The sequence below is a fragment of the Cricetulus griseus genome, chromosome 4, assembly GCF_003668045.3.
Source record: "Cricetulus griseus strain 17A/GY chromosome 4, alternate assembly CriGri-PICRH-1.0, whole genome shotgun sequence".
Lineage (NCBI taxonomy): Eukaryota > Metazoa > Chordata > Mammalia > Rodentia > Cricetidae > Cricetulus > Cricetulus griseus.
In genome coordinates this window covers 118,018,968-118,037,426 of record NC_048597.1, presented here as the reverse complement: position 1 = coordinate 118,037,426, position 18,459 = coordinate 118,018,968, and the positions used below count along the sequence as shown (strand labels likewise).

Genomic DNA, 18,459 nt, shown 5'->3' with positions numbered 1-18,459 from the left:
AGCCTAAAAATTAAATTTAGCTAAAACATAAACACATGTGATTCACAGACATGCATGTAGGCAAAACACTCACACACATAAAAGAAAGAGATAACCTAAAAGGAAAGAAAATGTTTTTAACAAAGAAATGCCTACCATGTCCAGGTTCATACTGATTTATGGTCAACTGATCAGGTTTATGTTTAATGTAACCTTCTTTCAACCATTTCTCCAAAATGCTGTTGCAAATGTCAGGAAGACCTAAAGTCAGTAACCAGAAAAGTGAAACACAATCAAATATCTTCATGTATAACAGAAACTATAAAGTAACACTATGATAGCAATCAGAGCTTTTAGTGTTGCAGTCAAAGTGAAAAAGATGATAAATTCACAGGAAAAACAAATTAAAAAATAGACCTGTAAGAATCTTTTAAGGTTATTACACCATTTACCGTATCAAATAAAAAGCATAAAATCATAATTACACTAATAAAACTTTGACATTTTATAAATTGCTAACAAATGTAGTATATATTGAATTGCCCTTATCTAGATTCACTGATGTTTCATATATAACTTACACAACAGGATGAGGGTAATTTTATATTTTATTTTTGATGTGCTTCTGTTTTGACTATGATACATCCCAGAGGCTTAGATATGGGTACTTTCCACTGGTAGCATCATATTTGCTCTCAAAAACCTTCAGATTTAAGAGAAATATGAATTTTATATTTTCATATTAGGGAAGCTCAATCTGTAGATTTATGTTAAATATTAAATGGAATACATTCTGAATTTTTAAAAGTATTCCACTTACTACAAAGATTTTAAATTAAAATTTATATTAATTTTAAATTTTAAAAAACATACCTTTCAAAGTGAAACTTTCATTGTGTAGTTTCACCAGGAATGAAAGCCTTAAACATAATCAAGGTCATAAAAAAATAAATTTTTGGCTTGGCCCCCCTCTACCCTCCACCCTCTGTTTGAGGTGAGTGTGGGCTCTCCTCCAGCCCCAACTTCTGCCATCACCCCCTCCTTGGATCTTCCTGGGCCTGCTCCTCGAGTACAGTGGATGCACCCAGGCAGGGAGGACCACCTTAACTCTAGCCACACCTCACTCTTGGCCAGCCCTCTGCCCTCTATTTGAGGGGAAAGGCCAGACCACCCAGAGGTGCAGACACTGAAATCTTGGCACACATACGACACGCCACCAGGAGGCTAGAGGGAGGGAAAGACCCCACCTGCAACCCATTCAAAGAAGAAATGGGAAGACTACAGTATAAGAACACACTCAACAACAGAAAGACCTATATGACACCACCAGAATCTAGGAACTACACACCAGTAAGACCTGAAAAGCCCAAAGCAGAGGAAGAAGAAGACACAGACCTTAAAAACTATCTTATGAAGATGATAGAGACCCTTAAAGATGAAATGAGAAAAATCCCTTAAAGAAATAGAAGAAAAATCAAACAAAATAATGCACGAAATGGAGGAAAAGACAAGCCAAAAATTTCAAAAATAAACAAATCTCTTTAAGAATCTAAAGAAAGCCAAGAAAAAACAACCAAACAAGAGAAGGAAACAATTCAGCTTAAGGCTTGAAAGCAGAAATAGAAACAACAAAGAAAACACAGAATGAGGGGATGCTTGAAATAGAAAAGCTGGGTAAACAATCAGGAACTACAAATGTAAGTATAACCAACAGAATACAAGAGATAGAATCTCTGAGAGAATCTCAGGTGTTGAAGAACCACTACAGGATATACAGTCATCTAACAAAGGAAATCTCAAGTCCAACAAATTCCTAACACAAAATATCCAGGAAATATGAGACACTATGAAAAGGCCAAACCTAAGAATAAAGGTACAGAAGGTGAAGAAATACAGCTCAAATGTACAGAGAACATATTTAACATAATCATAGAAGAAAACTTCCCCAACCTAAAGAAGGATATGCCTATGAAAGTACAAGAAGCTTACAGAACACCAAATAGACTGGACCACAAAAAGAAGTCCCCTAACTATAATAATCAAAACACCAAACTTACAGAATAATGAAAAATATTAAGAGCAGCAAAAGAAAAAGGCCAGAACTATAAAGGCAGAACTATTTGAATTACACCCAAATACTCAATGGAAACTTTGAAAGCCAGAAGGTCCTGGATAGATGTTCTACAAACACTAAGGGAACATGAATGTCAGCCCAGACTACTGTATCCAGCAAAGCTTTCAATAACTATAGATGGAGAAAATGAGATATTCCATGACAAAACCAGAATTAAACAATACATATCCACAAATCCAGCCCTACAGAAAATACCAGAAGGAAAACTCCAACCCAACGAAGATAACTATACTCACAAATACATAGGCAAAAGATGATCCCACTTTACCAAACACCAAAAGAAAAAGAAGGGGGGAGATTCCACACATAATAACACCACCACCAACAAATCCAAAACAAACAAGAATCAACAATCAATGGTGATTAATATCCCTCACTGTCAATGGTCTTAACTTGCCTATAAAAAAGATACAGGGAACAGAATGGATACAAAGAAAGAATCCATCCTTCTGCTCAATATAAGAAACACATCTCAATGTCAAAGACAGACGTTATCTCAGAGTAAAGAGTTGGGAAAAGATTTTCTAAACAGATGGACCCAAGAAATAAGATGTGGTAGAGATCCTAACAAATTTGACTTCAAACTAAAATCAAAAGAGATGAAGAAGGTCATTTCATATTCATCACAGGAAAAGCCCATCAGAATGAAGTCTCAATTCTGAACATCTATGATCCAAATACAAAGGAATGCACATTCATAAAAGAAACATACTAAAACTCAAACCACACATTAACCCCACACACTTATAGTGGGAGACTTCAACACCTCACTCTCACCACTAGACAGGACTACTAGACAGAAGCTTAACAAAGAAAGAAAGGAACTAACATAAGTTATGACCCAATTGAGATTAATAGACATCTATAGAACATTCCATCCAAACACAAAAGAATATACCTTCTTCTCAGCGCCACATGGAACCTTCTCTAAAGTCAATCACATACTCAGCAACATAGCAAACCTCCACAGATACAAAAACTTGGATAAACCCCTGTATCTTATCAGACCACCATGCTTTAAAGTTAGAATTCAACAACAACAAAGTTGCAGAAACCCTACAAACTCATGGAAATTGAATAATGCGAAATTGCACCATTCCTGGGTTGAGGAAGAAATAAAAAAGGAAATTAAAGGCTTCCTAGAATTCAATGACAATGAGGACACAACATACCCAAACTTATGGGACGCGTTGAAAGCAGTGCTAAGAGGAAAGTTCATAGCACTAAGTGCTCACATGAAGAAACGAGAGAATAGTCACACTACAGAATTAACGGCACAACTAAAATTCTAGAACAAAAAGAAGCAAACTCACCCTGGAGGAGTGGAAACCAGGAAATAATCAAATTGAGGTCTGCAATCAATAAAGTAGAAACTAGGAAAACATTACAAAGAATCAATGAAACAAAGAGTTGGTTCTTCAAGAAAATCAAGAAGTCAGACAAACCTCTAACCAAATTAAACAACAGGCAGAAAGAGATCATGCTAAGTAACAAAATCAGAAATGAAAAGGGGAACATAACAACAGACACTGAGGAAATCCAGAGAATCATCAGGTCATGCTTTCAAATCTTGTACTCCACAAAATTCGAAAATCTAAAGGAAATGGACAATTTTCTGGATAGATATCACTTACCAAATTTAATCAAGAACAACGGACGAGCAATTTATGTAGACCTATAACCCCTAATGAAGTAGAAGCAATCATCAAAAGTCTCTCAAACAAAAAAGGTCCAGGGCCAGATGGTTTCAATGTAGAATTCTACCAGACATTCAAAGAAGACCTAATAACAATACTCTTCAAATTGTTCCACACAAAAAAAGCAGAAGGGACATTGTCAAACTCTTCTAACCAGGCTACAATTACCTTGGTACCCAAGACACAACTAAAAAAGAAAACTACAGACCAATATCCTTCATGAACATTGATGCAAAAATACTCAACAAAATGCTGGCAAATCGAATCCAAGAACTCATCAGAAAAATCATCCACCATGATCAAGTAGTCTTCATACCAGGGATGCAGTGATGGTTTAACATATGAAAATCTATCAATGTAATCCACCATATAAACAAACTGAAAAAGAAAAACCACATGATCATCTCCCCAGATGCTGAAAAAGCCTTTGAAAAAACCCAATATCCCTTCATGATAAAGGTGTGGGAGAGATCAGGAATAACAGGAACATACTTAACATGTTAAAAGCAATATACAGCAAACCAACAGCCAACATCAAACTAAATGGTGAGAACATCAACACAATTCCTCTAAAATCAGGACCAAGACAAGGCTCTCCACACCTCTTCAATATTGTACTTGAAATTCTAGCTAGAGCAATTAGACAACAAAAGGAGAAAGTGCCTTAGCCATCATGGAAATGCAACTCAAAACAACTGAGAGATACCATCTTACTCCTATCAGAATGGCTAAAATGGAGGTGGGAAGGGAAGAAGGATGGGGAAGGAGAACAAGAGGACTAAGACAGGGGAGGAATAGAGGAGAGCAAGATAAGAGATACCTTGAGAGAGGGAGACAGTACAGGTTTAGAGAGAGGTCTGGTAAAGGGGAATTGTTAGGGGATCAACAAGGATGAGCCCAATTAAGAATCTAGGCGGTGGTGGAGAGGCTGCCTTTGATGCCCTTCCCCTATAATGACAATGATGACTACCTTGGTTAAAATTCCTAGAGCCTTCATCCAGCAGCTGATCCAAGCACAAACAAGCACCCACAGCTCAACACTGAGCCATACTCCGGGAATTCAGTTGTGGAGAGGGAGAGAGCTTACTCCTCCTGACAGTGCCTGAAGCACCAGGACCCAGAGGCTGAGTAGCCCCAGAGACCTAGGATAGAACCAAACATGGCTGAAGAAAAAGATGTCAATGTAATGATGCCTAATGATATTCTGGTGTACACACAGATTGATGCCTAACCTACTAGTCATCATAGAGGCTTCATTCAGTCCCTGGTAGAAACAGATGAAGAAACCCACTTTAAAACATTAGGCCAAGCTTGGGGATTCCTGCTGAAGAGAGGAAGGATTGTAGGAGCCAGAGGGGTCAAGGACATCATGAGAAAACTCACAGAATTAACTAAGCTGGGCTGCTAGATGCTCAGAGACTGAACCGGCAACCAGGGAGCCTGAATGTGACTGACCTACACACTCTGCATATACATGACAGTTGTCTAGCCTGGTCTTCTTGTGGGACTAACAGTGGGAGAAGGGGCTGTCTCTGACTCTTCTGCTGGCTTTTGGGATCCTATATATCATACTAGGTTGTCTGGCTCTAGTCTTAATAGAAGGAGAGGTATTTAGTCTTACTGCAACTTGATATGCCAGGTTTTGTCGATATTCATGGCAGGCCTAGATGGGGGAAACAGAGGGGAAGTGGGGGAAGAGGCTGGGATGAGAGGATGGTGAAGAAACTACGATCAGGCTGCAAAAAAGATAGATGATAGATAGATAGATAGATAGATAGATAGATAGATAGATAGATAGATAGATAGACAAATGAACAAATGAATGAAGGAAGGAATAGAAGTAGAAAGGAGTTTTGACTTCATCTGTATATCTGAACTTTTAAAACTAAACCAAGCCAATTACTGAATTAAAATGCTCAAAATTTAACCAGTCATCTCAAAAATTTACCTACAGATGACATGCACCTCAATTACTATAAACTTCTAACGTATAACATCATTCTTCCTATGCCAGCACTTACGGTATTAATATGTACTTACCCCCAGGTAAAGGCTTATCCTTATCCACAGTGTTGTTCTCATAGTGGAATTCATAACCAAAATGTTTAACTCTTCTATGTTTTAAGGATTTCTGAACTGTATAAAGAAAACAAACTGCTTGAAAGAAAAGGACAGTAACACTTCATATTTCACTCATCATTATAAGGAGTTGTTAGGTAATGACAACTTCTCCTAATTACTAAATTACTGAGCCAATGAGCCATTTTGTTCATATAATTTGTTTTGTTGTGCTTAAAACACTTAAAGAGTTTCACCTATTAACGTGTGTATATTCTGCCACCCACAAGGCTGCTAATGATCTGGGAAGAGGTGAACCAGCTCTCATTGTAGATTCATTCTCACGGGATGTCCTGGACTACTGAGTGCTTGAAGGAATCCTCAGGACAGAGAATAAATGTTGGGAGCCAGGCCAACCTACAGCTTTTTCAGAGACCCTGATGAAAGGACAAAAAGAACACTAGCTCCGTGTCCTTGCTTAGGGGCAGACCTGGCAAAATCAGAGTATAGGACTGAGGCCAGGTCGTTGAAGAAGATAAGCTTTCAGATTCTGGGAACCTGACTTTTCCCCCTTGAAGAGACTCTAGTTATTAGTCCCAGAGCCACTGAGTGCTCAGGCTGTGACACATGAGATATCCTGTGTTCCCTTGTGCAACACTGCTTGTTAAACGTTCTGGTAACTCTGCTCTGTTTTGCCCCTCTAAATTGTATATTATATGCTGTACTTCATTTTTTTTTTTTTTGAGTTTTTTGTTTGTTTGTTTGTTTGTTTTTTGTTTTGTTTTTTATAGACAGGGTTTCTCTGTGTAGCTTTGGCGCCTATCCTGGCACTCACTCTGGAGACCAGGCTGGCCTCGAACTCACAGACATCCGCCTGCCTCTGCCTCCGGAGTGCTGGGATTAAAGGTGTGTGCCACCAACGCCCGGCGATGCTGAACTTCTTAATAGCTTGTTTGGCATAAGACATAACTTGCACAGGACCTCCTGACCCAAACTTTCCTGTCTTTATTATTTGTGATTCTCTGGTCAACTCCCTCACAAACTTGCCATTGAACAACCTGCTGGTCAGGTTAAGAAGTGAACAAGATTTTAAACAGTGAAAGGTCTGGTAAAAGCTATGTTAACATTCCCCAGCCTCAAGTTTAGAACTGGTCACTAGACAAATGTTATGTACAACAGTACTATATATAAAACTGTTCCTAAGAACTGTTAGTGTGGCTTGCCTACTACCAAGTCCAAACTACTTCCAGTGATCTTGAGGAAACAGTAGAATGCCAGTAAACCTATGGTGTTCAAGGACAGCAAGAGCAGAAACAGGATATTATTCAAAAACCTAATTTATAGACCTTGAAATTTTACTTACAATTCTGATTGTCTGTGTCTCCTGTCCAATTAACACTTTCCAAAAGCATTTTCTCATCCTCAGAAGAAATAATTTCTTCTACCACCAAGAGGCCTGGAGGTAAGGCTTGAAGTCCCAACTTTTTCCATTGTGCTACAGAAAAACAAGTTAAAATATTCATATAGAAAACCTGAACTCCTTTATAAAATAAATTCTTCCCCAGAGCCACATTTTGCAAGGCTCTTAATTGTCACTTTGAGAACTAGGAATGCTGAAAGGCCCACACAAAATGCAAAAATAAAGACTAAGATCAGAGTTGTACTGTGCTTTACTATCTACAGTTCCCTTCAGCAAAGAATGACACTCAAGTCTTCTGTTTGTAAATGGTTAAGTCACTTTCTAAACCTCATCTGAAGACAAGGCTTCTCATATACTTATTGCATAAACTGCCATTAAAACAAAGGGTAAAAGAGTACAATATGGGGTCAGAAACAACACTGAGTAAATTGTTACTCAATTCAAAAAAGGCTTTGCAAAGTACAACAATCTCTGAAGATACAATCTCTGAAGAATTAGAAAGTACCATACCTAGCATATAAAGGCTATATATAAGAAACCCATAAACAATTATGTTAAACAGGGGAAAATCGAAGGTATTCCCTCTAATTTCAGGACAGCAATGAGACAAAGGTGTCCTCTCTCCACTAGGATCAATAAGAGGAAGAAACAGAAGGGGTTCACCTAGAGAAAGAAGGCAAGGTATCCACATCTGTGTCTAACGTCTTTACCCAACACACAAGAAAACATTAAAATTCTTTTGGGTACATAACAAGGAGAAGAATAACTGTATCATATGAAAATGCTGTCCACATTCTTACCACCAGTGAGTAAGGGCTCCTCTCTTCCTCCATCAGCCTTTGACCCCAACAGGTATAGCACAAGCAAACACACCAGCACATATATGTACACACACACACAACAGCACACACCAGCACACACAGGTATGCACACACACACCAGCACATACATGTGTACACACACACACCAGCGTACACCAGCACACACTACCATCCTTGCACACACAAAGAATAATTGATAGAGACTCCATAAGAAGAAAACTCACACAGAAAGTACATAACTTCATGATACCTTTTTCCACAAAATTCAAGTACAGAATGATCTTCTGCCCCAAATCATCAATGATTTCTTTTCCATTGAGAGCAGCATAGGCTTTCTTGGACTCTTCAATAGTTTTGAATACTACAAATGCATAAGGCTTACTAGGTGGCATCAGGAGAGCTTCCATGGGCCCACATTTCTCTAAAGCCAAAAGCAGTTGCTTCCTACTCACACCATTCCCAAGACCACCATTGGCAACAACCAGGCTCTTAAAGAAAAGAAAGGGGAGGGAAGTAAAAAGCAATTGATATGACCTATTATTTGACAATAAAATGAAATCACATTATTTCAGAATAACGTAATTAAAAAGCTTTCTTTTTGCCGGGTGGTGGTGGCTCTCACCTTTAAACCCAGCACTCGGGAGACAGAGACAGGTGGATCTGTGAGTTCGAGACCAGCCTGGTCTACAAGAGCTAGTTCCAGGACAGCCTCCAAAGCCACAGAGAAACCCTGTCTGGGGGGGGGAGGGGGCTTTCTTTTCTTTGGTTATTTGGTTCTCTAGCTTCATACAAAGTACATAAATTAATTTAATGAATATTTCAGAAGAAAAGTTTTCCTAAGCTATAAACATTTATTTTTAAATAGCTTATAATGATATATGCATTTCTTCATAACCAGAAATGAAGGCTAAAGTATAACTTCCTATTATGTTCAGAAATACAAATTAACAAAATTAAAGGAAGGAATGAAGAATGGAGAGAAATATGGAGTCAGCAGTCACATGATACATTTTACCGAACAATGAGTGTTCTACATTGATTTAGCATAGTCTTTACAACAAAGTAAACTTATTTGTGTAATCTAAGCCCCACTTTATAGAGCAAGAAACTATTGAGCAGAAAACTGGGTTAAGTAAATAAGTGAGCACTATTGTTATTAGTCTTCTGGAACCCATACTGTGGATATAAAAGTAAACGTCAAGGAACTGGACCAAAAAAAAAACTTAATTGCAGGTTCATAAACCATGAAAAGTTTCCTGCTCGTGAAAAACAATTCAGTCGAAGTAATTTAGTCAGATCGCAAGCAAACTCTTTTCCTTTATGGGTTTCAAGCTTACTTCCCGTAGACTGCTAGGCTCTACTCATGGGATGTCGGGAAGTGAGGGAATTTTCTTTTCCTTATTTTGAAGTTTATAGTCTAGTACCCTTATAGTACTATACTTAAAAACCACCACTTATCACCCATTATTTCTGAATCTTACTTTAGTGTGGGGGTGGGAGGGGACAGGGGAATGTGTATGAGGGTATGTGTGAGGACATGCATGTGCCACAGCACCCATGGTAAGGTTAAAGGAGAACTTTCTGGGGATATTCCTCTCCTTCCACCACACTGGGTTCAAGGACAGAACTGTAATCCCAGCACACAGGAGGTAGAGGCAGGTGAATCTCTGTGAGTTCCAGGACAGCCTGCCCACAGAGAGGGTACCAAGATAGCCAGGATTCTTTCACAGAGATCCTGTCTCCAAAAAACAAGCAAAAAACCCCAAAAGCCTCTTACCAATTTCATCAATTATACCAGGTGTTGAAAATATTCTTAAAACAATATTTCAAAGAGATATAGGTCATACAAGTTTCTGAAACAGCCTCAATTTTGTTTATTGAATGTGCTATTAAAATGTGAAACCCATTTTTTGCTCACAAGACATGTTTGCTCTGAGTACAATAGTTTACTGACTCCACGAGTTGTACTAAGGTCAAAATAAGTAAATTAATGTTTGTTTTATCACACAATATGAAGATATGTATAACATTCCTTGAAAAGGGTGTAATAGAATTATCAATAAATTGGATAATAATATAAAACTCTTCCCCACTGGACAGCCAAATACATTTGTTCACATAAGTATAAGGATACACATAAGCCAGGTGGTGGTGGTGCAAGCCTTTAGTCCCAGTACTTGGGAGGCAGAGTCAGGCAGATCTCTGTGAATTCTAGGCCAGCCTGGTCTACAGAGCGAATTCCAGGACAGGCTCCAAAGCAACACAGGGAAATCCTGTCTCCAAAAAAAACCACACACACAAAAAAAAGGGAAATAAACTCATTACTACAATACTATGTTAAGCAGCATAAAATTTATGCTCATATTGCTTTATCATTGATATCATTCAATAATTAAGGTGTTTTCATTAAAACACCATAACAATTTAGTTTATGTGGCCACCATTACAAAAAACCCTCCCATTTCCCTAAACCTGAGTAGGACACACAAAGGAAAAACAATACTTTTTCTTATTCTCATCCACCTAAGGCAACAGGATTAAGAAGACCAGCCACCAATTAATTCTTGGAAGATTCTGCAGCAGGCTAGCTAAGTGTCATGCAATTGTCTCTAGTCAAAATCAATTAAATCTAACACTAGTTACCTAGTAAGAAAATCAGAGCCCACAGGCTCAGCCCTGCAAACCTGCCCCCATCAACAAGAAACTATCAGCCAAACTTCTGACAGAATAGCCATAACTCAGTTCCTGAGATTCCCTCCTCAGAGCAGCTCACAGGACTCAGGAAACACTGTTCATGGCCACACATTCATTATAGAGGTTACTGAAAGGCATCATCAATACACTACCCTCCCTGAGGACATCACCTTCCAGCAAATTCCATGTGCTCCAATATCCAGAAGCTCTCAATTCTATCTTCTTAGGGTTTTATAGCACCTTCCACACAGGCATGACTAAATACATCATGGGCCACTGGCTGTTATGGTTTATATGTAAGATGTCCCTTACAGTCTCAAGTGTTTGGATACCTGATCCTCATTGGATGGCACTGTTTGGGAGGTTATGATTATATATAGCCTAGTTGGCTAATATTGGGTAATTGAATTGTGATAAAAAAAAATTTTCCTTCCTCCCTACTCTGTCAGATACTCTGTTGTAGTGATAAGAAAAGTAATTAACATGGTGATCAACTCAACTTCCCTTCCATGAAGAAAGCATGGCTAAGGTCCAATTCTCCAATTATGCCTTGGTGTCTACTAGAGGCCACTCAGAATCGATTGGTCACTTCCTTAATAAATCAAAGACAACTAGATATGTTACTGAGAGTCTGTAGTATGAGTTTTAGATATAATATGTCCAGCTTAGAAATAAGGCAAGGTCAAAAATAATGTTTCTATCTAAATTAGGAAAAAAGAGAGTTCCATTCAGTTGTAATTTAAAGCCCAGGAAAGCTTACAGTAGCTCATATCATCTCCCTTAATTATTTCCAACAGACATGAAAAGGTTTTATAAGTAAGGACTAGTAGAAACAGTTTATATTATATAACCAATATATTTTGTATCATAGGAAAGGTAAGAAAAGAAGATTATATTAGGATATAGTAGATCTACCTTCAAATTTCTATTCAATCACTTACTAGCTTATATTGAGGGAAGTTAACCTCTCAAGACAATGTTTTCCCATCCAATTTATATAGACTTTAAGAGAATTAAACAAAATAATGAATGTTAAATTTGCTTTATCAACTAAAAAGATTCATACAATGTTATCATTAATATGTAATTACAACATGCTCTAGTTCAGTGGTTCTCAATTTGCTGGTCACAACCATCAGAAAACCCATACTTCTTATGGTCTTGGGAACTGAAACACCACTCAGTGGCACACTAACAGTTATGAAGTGTCAATGAAAATCAATTTATGGCCGGGTGTTGGTGGCGCACGCCTTTAATCCCAGCACTCGGGAGGCAGAGGTAGGTGGATCGCTGTGAGTTCAAGGCCAGCCTGGTCTCCAGAGCGAGTGCCAGGATAGGCTCCAAAGCTACACAGAGAAACCCTGTCTCGAAAAAACAAAAACAAAACAAAACAAAAAATCAATTTATGGTTGGGGTTCCTAAGACCACCAGAAATATCTGTTTTCCTATAGTTGTGAGTTAGGTGTTGAGAATCACTCTATTTCAACCCACACTAACAATATGAATTTAAGGTACAGACTAGGTTACCATACAAATGGAAAACAAGGACATCCTATCACATGTATATTTAATACAGGTGCAACATATCATTGACCAATTACAGCTTTGACCTATACTTTATAATATTAACATTACAATATCGATACAGGTACATTCAAGTGATAATAAGAGTTTAAGGCCACCTGAGTGGGATAAGACACTGCCTGGATGCCTTCATGTTTCAGCAACACATGTCTGGCTTTACTCTGTTTCCTTAAGAACTTCTTCTCCATTTTATTAAGTTTTAGGCCATCTTTATGATTGATGTTCATAGTAATACTGTAAAGAAAAAGTAAAAAAAAAGTGTAAATCTTCAAAGTCCTGAAGGAACAATTATGTTATTCATATATTCTACTTTATAAAAATTTGTGTTTTGTAAAAGTCCTTAGTTTCCTTTCAACAACCTAGAAAAGTGAAAGCAAATAAAAAAATAAAATTCTTCAGAACATAACACAAAGTCAAGACAATTCATCTGTTAGCTTAAGTCCTCCATCATGATGTAAACTCTGGAAGAGCAGGAATGCCAGCATACAGTATATACCCTGGAAATATGTGGAAAGAATAAATGAATGGTAAGTGAGTGAGTATGTATGCCTATTATGGCCTTACTGCCATGAGCATACAACTAGAACACAGTGCATGTCTTTGTGTAAACGTATAAGTTAGTTGAGAAAAACAAACACATCCAAGAAAAAAAAAGAAAGAAAAACCTGAAAAAAATTTGACATATCTTCATGTAATTTACTGCTAATAGAATTGTTGGTGGTGGTGGCATAACTACCAAAACTAAAAAATTCAATGTTAACTGCCAAAAATTGAGATTTCCAATTAGAAGGATCAGAACAACGTAAAGATTTTAAAAAGGAGGTATTCAGTGATATAATAAAAAGCAAAGGGTAAACAGACATGTCCACCAATAGTAGTGTAATATATGTATAATTTGAGGAGTTTTTTTCTTTTGTTGTTGTTTTGATTTGAAACAGGGTCCCATATATCCCAGGCTGGTCTCCAACTTGCTACAAGGCTGAGGATGACCTTGAACTTCGATATTCCTACCCTGTGCCTCCCAAGTGCTGGCAATACGGGTGTGCATCCCACAAGCCCCGTTTATGATTATTTTTTTATTTACTGAGACAGTTACTCAGTGTGCAGCCCTAGCTGATGCCTGGCTCACAAAGGTTATCCTGCCTCAGCATTTGTGTGCTAGTATCACAAATGTGCACCACCATGCCCAGCTGGCATAATATTTTTAACAGCAAGTGTTTACTGAAACTCTACGTGAGTCCTACACACTTCAAAGTTAACAAATGAAATAATCTCAAATAAAATTACATTTCAATCTGGGCAGTGGTGGTGCACACCTTTAATCTCAGCATTCCAAAAGCAGAGGCTAGCAGGTCTCTGCAAATTCAAGGCCAGCCTAGTCTACAGAGTGGGAGTTCCAGGACAGGTGCCAAAGCTACACAGCAAAACCCTATCTTGACAAAAACAAAAACAACAACAACAACAAATTACATTTCAAAACAACTGGGGCATAGTCAAAACTCTATATACTAGATTTAATTTAAGGACAGAAGAAAAGTGGCATTAACTCAGTTTCCTAGCACACGGAGCACATTAGGAGGTAAAGTCAGGAAGGCAGGCCAGTTGGAGAGCAAGGTGGGATAGTAATTAGAAGACCTGCAACATCCCACCTGTGGTGAGCAGAAATGCTAACCTGATTTACACTGGAGGCATAGAAGGAAAGGAAACAGGAGAAGAGAGGGAGGAAAGAAAAGTTCCAGAAGATGAACAGGCCCTGGTGATTATTCAGATGTGAAGAAGAGAGGAATCAAGACAACTGCACAATTGCTTGGATGCACCTTACATGTGACAGGAGTAAGGTAACTAAGATACTAGCCATGACAGTATTTCAGTTCCCTCCAGCCTGAGCACGTTCTCTGTTGGTAAGGGGAGTACAGAGACATGAAGCCTCTGTCACTAGCTAACGCCCAGTACATCTTTTTGGATACTATACCAAGTAGCAACTGTACTGTGTCCATGCCTGAGTCAGAAGACAGACAGCCATGGCTGGAGAGATGGCTCAGTGCTTATAAACACTGACAGCTTTTCCAGACGACCTGGGTTCAAGTCCTAGCACCAACATCGTAAGCTCACAACTAGGAGTGAGCTACCAGCTCAAGTTCCAGAAGATCTGCCTGTCTCTTCTGGCCTCCTTGGACATCAGGCATGCAAGTGTATACACATACACATGCACACAGCATACATATACCTAAAATAAAAATAATCTTTAAAAAAAAAAGCTTATCAAGCAACACAGATAAAGTGAATCTTCTGATTGAGTATAACATACTTACTAGCAAACACTAGAAAGAACACTAAATTCCTATCAAACAGAGCTTCACATATATGTTTTTAAAATATGAGAAACCAGTGATATGAGTTGGCTCTAGGAAAGAGAAGTAGGTAGATAAGTAAGTAGGGATAGCCTTATGACTTTTGAATTTATAAGCTACCCAAATTGTATTATCTATTTAAAAAGAACGAAATTAAAAAAAATTTTACCCTGTTTTTTTTTTTTTTATCACACGCCTTCGTAACATTCTGAGTTACACATTCTATGTTGTTGTTTTTCCTTACATTTGTCGTTTATTTTCTTTTCCTATATGTGCGTACAAAATTAACTGTATGAACTAGTGATTCACCGGGTAGCACTCAGCACATCCTTAAACAGGATGTGATACCCAGTAGAGGCTCATTTTTTTTTTTTTTAATAAACCTAAGTAGATTTGCCATTTTAGCTCCTAAACTCTAGAATTCTGCTTTGGGCAGCCATCTTCCATAACACCGGATGTGTATCCCCATTACCTTAATGCATTGGACTCAGAAAGACTCTCACCTATATAGTCTTGGATACCTGATATACAGCTTGCAACAAACGTTCAAATGAAATCGACCAAAATCACAGGCTGACACCACCCCTACCCAGAGGCGGGACTGATGAAGGAAGACAGGAAGAGTGAAAGAAGACGCAGATTCGTGGACCTTTGCTTCACAGAATTGATTAGGGCTGGAAAGGAATTAGTAGCGGCTAACACAGACACCCCTGGGCACCCATCCCACGCCAAACACACGAACACTAGACCCCATCAGGGCTTCCAACACCCAGGCATCCCTCGGCTCAGAGACTGCATCCTACGCAGCCTGGTTCAGCCAGTGCTGGCCAGGACAGCAGACAAGGAGCTGCCAGGAGTAAGCTATGGTTTGCGACCGTCCGTCGCCACTAAAAACAGGCACCATACACTTCTGTCTCTCCTTACCAGAGCTTTTCACCTCCCGGATGCTCTCCCTATGGTCAGCCAGCCGCGCTCCAGCCTAGACGACTGTGCAAGCGCCCCCGACTACCCTCACCTGGGCGCCGCCATATTGCAGACAATCGCACTACATTTCCCATGAGTCCAAGGGACTACTACAGCGTTCCCACAATCCCCTCTCCCGCACCAAGTCTTTGCTGACACTTTCTCCGCCAAGTGTCTGCAAACAGTTCTGTAGAATAGAAAATTCTGCCACTTTATGTAAGTGAATACTAATGGTTGGAGGAGCACTACGCCTGCCATGCTACTAAGCCAGCGGACTCCCTAACTGCATGCTAAGGATTTGACCCTATACCTACACTTTATTAAGGAAATTTATTCTTGTAAAAGACGGCGACCATTATATAAAACCACAACCAATCAAAACGCAGAGTTGAGGAGCCTGCTGTCAACTGTCATCTACGAGACAGTTCCTGTACCTAAAGCTCGGAACTCTGAGGAGGAAATAGACGCAGAGCGATGGGGCGCTTACTGGGGATTGTGTCTAAGAAGAGCGTCAGAAGCCACACCCATAGTCTCACTAGCATGACTGTCTAAATATGACCTGAACAAAAACAATGAAAAAAAGACGTACTTCTGTGGTCATGCAGGAAGTTCAGGAGGCCTTAACTTTACACAAAGAACAAGGCGAACAAGGAATTCTGGGAGCAAGAGAAATAGTCTTCCCCAGGGAAGAGTACACCAGTTGTTATCCAATAATGAATGTTCAGCCCTGAAGCCACTTAAATACAAGTAACATAATACAAAGTGAGAAATTTTGTACTAATTGTATATATGTACAATTAATAATAAGAGGTCATGAGTTTGAAAGACAGTAAGGGGGAGCGGTATAGGAGAGGGTTTTGAGGGAGGAAATGCAATGCATAAACGACATAATTGTATTATAACCTAAAATATTAGGAACTCTGAAAAAAAAAGAAATTGCATCTACTTTATGAAAGATATTCCAAACTGAATTTTAAATGGTAGAAAAATTAATCAAATTAAGAAAAAATATGTCCCTATTATGAGGGTTGACTCATGAATAAAAAAGTAACATTTTAATTTGTATATTTTTAATCCAACTCCACATTGCTATTCCTCAAAGAAACCCAGGACAAATAGCTAACCCAAGAGCCTAGTAACCTATCACAGCAGATGCTGGCCAGTTCTCCCTGCATCACTGCGTGCCTGTTGTTCCTCCCTAGCACCCATCTACCCTAACCCTCTCCTTCACAGACACCGGGCTTCTGCTTCCCTCTCCCTCAGCGCTTCTGATCCCTATATAATGCAGCCATTTTGGATACTCCATCTCTAGGCCTCTTGGATTCTGGCTCCACTCTTGGATTTCTCTTGGTCCACTTGCTCCACTCTTTTCTCTCTCAGCCTACATGCACACGCACATGGTTCATGGTCTGGCAGTCTGCCGGCCATATTTAGTCTAAACTCTCCCAGTTGCCTCTGGCTGTTCTCTTTCTCATATTTACAATAAACATTCTCAAAACATACCTTGGAGCAGTCATGCCCTCATTTTATTTTCATTCATGTGGTGCAGAAACCATGGGGGTGGCAAAAATGATTTCCTTTCAAAGGAACCTGCACTCACCAAACCAAGCCTCTGATTTGACTCCCTTAAGGTATATATGGGTCATTTGTTTCTTCTGGCTTCTGCCACCCACCATATTTGTCTTCAAATTCTAGAGTCCAATTCTTCAGCTGCTCTTCCTGTAAGGATTCAGGCACTATCCTGGCCTGGCCCTATCACCTGGCAGAATGCACTCAGGCAGTTCCCTGGTAAACCCAGGGTTCCATGGATAAGTATTCTGCCCACAGATGCAAAGGACCGTTTAAGAGAAAGACTCCCCACACATCAATGTGCTCTCTCTCTCTCTCTCTCTCTCTCTCTCTCTCTCTCTCTCTCTCTCTCTCTCTCTCTCTCCCCTGATATTACCCTGGAACAGATAGGACTTTTTTTTCAGATAGGACTTTTTTGCTTCCCTCTTGTCTTCTGTTCCCTCTCTGTCTCTGTGTCTCTTTACCTTATTTTCTTTCCTCCCCTCAATAAAACTTTCAGTTTGAGTCACATCTATAGGTCTCTGTTTCCCAATCTGTCAACCGTCCATCACCCACCCTCAATCCTCATGGTCCCAAGGACCATGGGACCAGGAACCTGCCACCTGCTGTCCCAACCTGGCTGCATTATTCCTAATACTTCCTCCACCTGCTCTAACTATCTGACTTTCCTTGACCACTTGGTAAGTGTCTCTCTGGCTCCTGGAACCACTACATCTGTTTGTGCATCTATGCCCAAACTCTACTGGCTAAGTAAACCCCTGGAGCTGTCTGCATTGTCTACCATTACTACAAAACCCTTGGTGTGACAGCAAGCTCCTCTATCCCTACTGGGCCCCTAGTGATGAGGAAAGGGATGCCTCTCCTCGGCGATTTGGGACAAATCTTTCAGTCCATTGGGGATTAAAATTCTTGTCCACTCAATACTTCCCTTTGCTCTCAGCTCCTTCTTAGAGCTTCCCTTCATTTCCCCATAGGAGCTGCCTGAAATTCTATAGCTTCTCTAAGCCAGTCTGGGATACTGCACTATCTCTCAGCTCTCCTTTGGAGCTTATAGGAATTCACCCAACCGCAGATGCCTTAGAGTTCTGTTTCATGTCCTTTACTCTTTTCCTTCCCAGACTCAGATTTAATTAAGGCCTAGCTGTTTTGCCACAAGTGGATTTGCCTCAGTACACCTCCATGACTAAAG

General features: G+C 39.4%; 1 protein-coding gene across 1 annotated transcript in view; it reads right to left on the bottom strand.

Moving 5' to 3' along the window:
- Alkbh8 (alkB homolog 8, tRNA methyltransferase) overlaps window positions 1-15,812 on the bottom strand; it is a 37,781-nt gene extending 21,969 nt beyond the window's left edge. The window contains exons 1-6 of the mRNA XM_027415214.2: window positions 15,663-15,812; window positions 12,486-12,621; window positions 8,360-8,597; window positions 7,232-7,363; window positions 5,851-5,946; window positions 136-240 (exon numbers count right to left, since the gene is read on the bottom strand). Of these exons, the coding sequence (XP_027271015.1) occupies window positions 136-240; window positions 5,851-5,946; window positions 7,232-7,363; window positions 8,360-8,597; window positions 12,486-12,614 (700 nt within the window). The 5' untranslated portion in view covers window positions 12,615-12,621; window positions 15,663-15,812. The remainder of the gene's footprint in view (window positions 1-135; window positions 241-5,850; window positions 5,947-7,231; window positions 7,364-8,359; window positions 8,598-12,485; window positions 12,622-15,662) is intronic.
- Window positions 15,813-18,459: the final 2,647 nt, after the last annotated feature.